This window comes from Triticum urartu, unplaced genomic scaffold (assembly GCF_003073215.2).
Source record: "Triticum urartu cultivar G1812 unplaced genomic scaffold, Tu2.1 TuUngrouped_contig_5127, whole genome shotgun sequence".
NCBI lineage: Eukaryota > Viridiplantae > Streptophyta > Magnoliopsida > Poales > Poaceae > Triticum > Triticum urartu.
The window spans coordinates 1-4,450 of NW_024115775.1; the positions used below are offsets into that span (position 1 = coordinate 1).

A 4,450-nucleotide genomic window follows, 5' to 3' on the forward strand; every position below is an offset into this window, starting at 1 on the left:
GTCCGCGGCGCTGGTGGCGGAGGTCAGGGGCTGCGGGTGCGAGGTCTCCGAGGAGCTGCTCTGCTCCATGATCGCCAGCTGGGGCAGGCTGGGCCTCGCGCAGTACGCGCACGAGGTGTTCGTGCAAATGCCGCGCCTCGGGCTGAGGCCCAGCACCGCGGTGTACAACGCCCTGATCGCGGCGTCCGTGAGGGCTGGCGCCGTCGACACGGCGTACCTCAGGTTCCAGCAGATGCCTGCGGACGGGTGCCAGCCGGACTGCTTCACCTACAACACACTCGTTCACGGGGTCTGTCGTAGTGGGATCGTCGATGAGGCGCTCCGGCTGGTGAGGCAGATGGAGGGCGTCGGGATCAAGCCGAATGTGTTCACTTACACGATGTTGGTTGATGGGTTCTGCAATGCTGGCAGGCCAGAGGACGCACTTCATGTGTTCAATACGATGAAGGATAAGGGTGTATCACCGAACGAGGCCTCGTACAGGACTTTGGTTCATGGTGCATTCCGGTGCTTGGGGAGCCACAAGGCGTATGAGATGCTTAGTGAGTGGATAGGACGTCAGCCTCCACTGCACCCAAGTGCGTGGCATACTATGCTGTATTGCTTATCAAAGAATGGGATGGCCAAAGAGGTAGTTGAGGTCGTGAAGAAGATGAAAACTAGGGGTCTTCTCCTTGACAATGCAATGTTTGGCATTGTGGTCTCTTGTGCTGTGAAGTGCCTGGAGTTGAGTGATTTGTGTGAGTTGGTTGATGATTTCGTAAAGAAAGGCGGGAATCCTGGATTTCATGTCTATATTATGATCATCAAATCCTTACTGGACTGCAGAAGTTCTTCAAAGGCAAACCACTATTTAGAGCGCATGGTTTTGGATGGGCTCTTGTCTAGTGTGGCATCTTATAACATGGTGATAGATTGCTTTGTCAAGGAAGGTGCAGTGGATAGGGCAGTGGAGATTATAAAACAGATGCGAGAGAAAGGTTTCCTTCCAAACCTTGTTACCTTTAATATACTGATAAGTGGTTACTCAAAGTTAGGGGATGTACATAATGCAAAGGCCGTTCTTAAGATGCTTATGGAACATGGTTTCATGCCAGATATCATTACTTTTACCTCCCTCATTGACGGGCTATGCCATGCCCATCAAATGGATGATGCGTTTGATTGCTTCAGTGAGATGGCAGAGTGGGGTGTTAGACCAAATGCTCATACTTACAATGTACTAATGCGTGCGCTTTGTTCAGTAGGGCATGTTAACAAGGCCATTGATCTTCTTAATAAAATGAAAATAGACGGCATTACTCCCGATGCATATTCCTTCAATGCTCCCATTTTGAGTTTTTGCAGAATGAAGAAAGTAGATAAAGCTCGTAGTATTTTTAATGCCATGCTGAGATTAGGTGTTGTTCCAGACGGTTACACATGCAACATCCTGATTAAAGCTCTGTGTGATGAAAGAAGAGTTGATGATGCCAAAGAAATTCTAGCTGCAACAGAGTCTAGTTGCTGTACTGTGACCGATCATCATCACTCATACTGGCCAATTGTTTCTGCACTTACTAAAATGGGTCGATTCAGTGAGGCAGGACAGTTGATGAACAAATGTCACATCAGAAATGTTCAGTTGGATTGTGGTTCTAATCGTACCAGAGAGCCTGCAATGCATGCCTGAGTTGTCAATGTGTGAGTTGTGATTTGGTATCTAGGTGCTATTTGGTACATGAATGATGCCCTCCTCCTGCAATGAAGGCTCACAACAGGCTCATCTTTGCTAAGGTGCAGTAGACCAACATCACTGTCCATAACCACTCCTTGCAATCTGTTTTGATGATATTTCATTTGTCCTGCTCTTTTTCTTATCGAGCCAGGCATAACTGTTAAATCTTATTTGCAGATGAATCACTTGGAACTTCTCGGCACCCATTGCTTTGTATTGCATTTCAGGAATGATATGGATTTGCACATTTGCATCTGAAAATCTTTGCAGAAGAAGTCAGTATGTTTCTTCTAGCTCTTTGCATGTTTCGGTGAATTCTCTACTTAAAGGGATGAACTTCATGCAAAAATTTATAGCTGCTTTTAATTTGCGAATACTGGAGAGGAAAGGCGCAAGCTAACAAAAAGTGAATTTCATGTACTTCTAGGACTAGTTTCATTTTATTTTGGGTTGTATATGAAAATTGAAGTAAAGAGGATTAGGAAATTTAGTTTGAAACAAAGGGTAGTCAGAAATTTCTAGTAGTCCTCAGTAAGCATGTAACATCGGGTGCAAGATTCCTATAGTTCTATGTACTTTTAGAGTCTTAAAGCTGCTCACACACAAATTTGACCGTGGAGACGGTGATGCTTTCTGTATTGAATTTGGATGGCAGAAGTATCCCAAGAAGTGCAGTCTGTAGCTTAATATTATGTGTGCTGCGAAAAGTTATGTGTGCCTTGGCATATTAAGAAGCGACCTTGGAGTGGTAATAAAAGATGCAACACAGCAATGTTCAATGTAGCTGCACTAATTTGTCTCACCTTCTCATTGAAGATGAAGACTTTATTAAAAAATTCTCATTTATCTCATTGTTTTCTTGCAAGGCTGCTGATTTCCAAAAGGATTCTTATGCTTGTGTGCAAATGCTGTTCTTTTGGGAAACAAACATTCCACATCATGCAAACTCGATGCTGTGGAGGATAATTGCTTCCAAATCCTCCTTGAGTATCTGGTGTTTCAGACTGCACCCCAACAGCGCTCCATGATGACTATGTCTACCGGTCATGGGGGAGTTTCTTATGTGAATTCTCATCGCTGCTCACTTCTGTTCAACCTGACGGGGGCTAGCTTCTGTTCTTATTCATGACCTGTTCATGGTGAGGAGGTGCGTTATTCTGGTCTTGAGGCTACTTAGAGCGTTGAACTGACACCTGGAGATGAATAACGCCGATTCACATATGTGGCCTCCTGTACCCAGTTGTTACAGCTGTATATACACCAATTGTTGCAGTTGTATATACAGTTGCTGATAGAATTGATTCTAGAAACTACATTCGTTACTTCAGACCAGGATGCATATATAAAGCTTAATTGTTCAGACGTCTCCTATCATGTGTGATCTCCTGAACCACATTACTTCACATGCAGGATCCTCCATGTTGTTACAACAGTTTAGTATACAATTTTTTTTTTAATTTCATGGGATTCTTTGTTTGGACCTGAACCTGTTCTTTATTTATTTTTTAGAGAAACGAGGAATCTTGAATAAACCAACATGTGCATGATTCTGTTATTACAGAAACCAAAGGTGGCATAAGCATATACATATAATTGGTTTCTTTAACACTTCGATTGTAAACCAGTGCCTACTAGATTTTGTTTCAGAAGAAAATAATTCACAAAGAATGATACGTACTATACATAAGACCTGGCTGTGGTCACTGACTGTCTCCAGCAATATTGCTGTTAGAGAAGTGGATCTTTTGTGGATGTGGTCACCAACTGTCCCCAGGATAATGATGATAGTGGACTGCAATCTGATGCGGCATGTATGCTCCAATCTCCTAGCAGTTCTTCTGAGAAGTGGTGATTCCCACTCTACCTTTATTCCCTGAAGAGATGTGTGCAGAATAACATGGAGAACGTGGGAACTAGAGCTGCTGCATTGACAAGGAAGAGGAACCTGGATGGTACTCCTATTAACCCTAAATCCAATTCTTTTGATGCCTTATCCAATAAACAATTGATGCTTAGAGCTGCTAAGTTGGTTGTGATTATTCCTGATGATGATTTTACTTGTGTGGAAATTATTAGGGAATTTGAGAAAACCAGGATGAATAATGATATTGATATTCCTGTTGTTGCTGATGCTGATGCTAATGTTAATAGTACTTTATAGTTTATACATAACTAATCAGAAAGGGGTGGGCACCCCCATTGAGATAGACCAGAGGTTTATTGCCTCTATTAATGAGGATTCTTTTTACAAGTGTTATGTCCAAGAAGAAAAGAACTAGGAAAGTTAATGTGGTTGTGTCTAGACCCGTGAGCAGTACTCCAACCCTTAATAATGCTGCTAGTTCTGCCCATCCTCTGTCTACCAGGGTGGGAAACCCTCATAGATATAAATGAATGTGATTACAGAATTGAAAGACGGGAGGGGGGCGGCTTCCTGCCTCTCTTGTTTAATAGAAGGTCATTCCCTTGATTTCCTTGTGCTTCAGGAAACTATGAAAAAGAAATCTTCTGCTGGTTTCTTTAGAAAATTGGATCCTTATGAGTTGTTTTGTTGGAAGTGATTCCTTCTGTGGGAAAAGCGGGAGGGCTTTTATGGTGTGAAAAAGAGAGGTTGGAGATTATCTCCGGTGAGCATGGCATATACTATCATGCAATTACTTCTATGGGATGTGGTGAAAGAAAAACTAAGTGGGGCCTATTGTTTGTCTATGGGGCTGCACATGAGGAATTCAA

General features: G+C 42.9%; 1 protein-coding gene across 3 annotated transcripts; it reads left to right on the forward strand.

Annotated features, from left to right (window-relative positions):
* The first annotated feature begins 7 nt into the window (after window positions 1-7).
* On the forward strand, window positions 8-3,086 carry LOC125528805 (putative pentatricopeptide repeat-containing protein At3g16890, mitochondrial). Of its 3 annotated transcripts, none has more exons than XM_048693242.1 (3): window positions 14-1,776; window positions 1,895-1,996; window positions 2,584-3,086. In XM_048693242.1, the coding sequence occupies exon 1, from the start codon at window positions 68-70 to the stop codon at window positions 1,670-1,672; it is 1,605 nt and encodes a 534-aa protein (XP_048549199.1). In that variant the 5' UTR covers window positions 14-67; the 3' UTR covers window positions 1,673-1,776; window positions 1,895-1,996; window positions 2,584-3,086. The 3 variants fall into 3 exon arrangements, with proteins under 3 accessions (XP_048549201.1, XP_048549199.1, XP_048549200.1); XM_048693243.1 differs by having other exon boundaries at window positions 1,895-1,992; XM_048693244.1 differs by having other exon boundaries at window positions 8-1,776; window positions 1,895-3,086.
* The last annotated feature ends 1,364 nt before the right edge of the window (window positions 3,087-4,450 follow it).

Excerpts from the sequence above, each read along its gene's own strand:
- LOC125528805 (XM_048693244.1), top strand. The coding sequence starts at position 68 with ATGATCGCCAGCTGGGGCAGGCTGGGCCTCGCGCAGTACGCGCACGAG.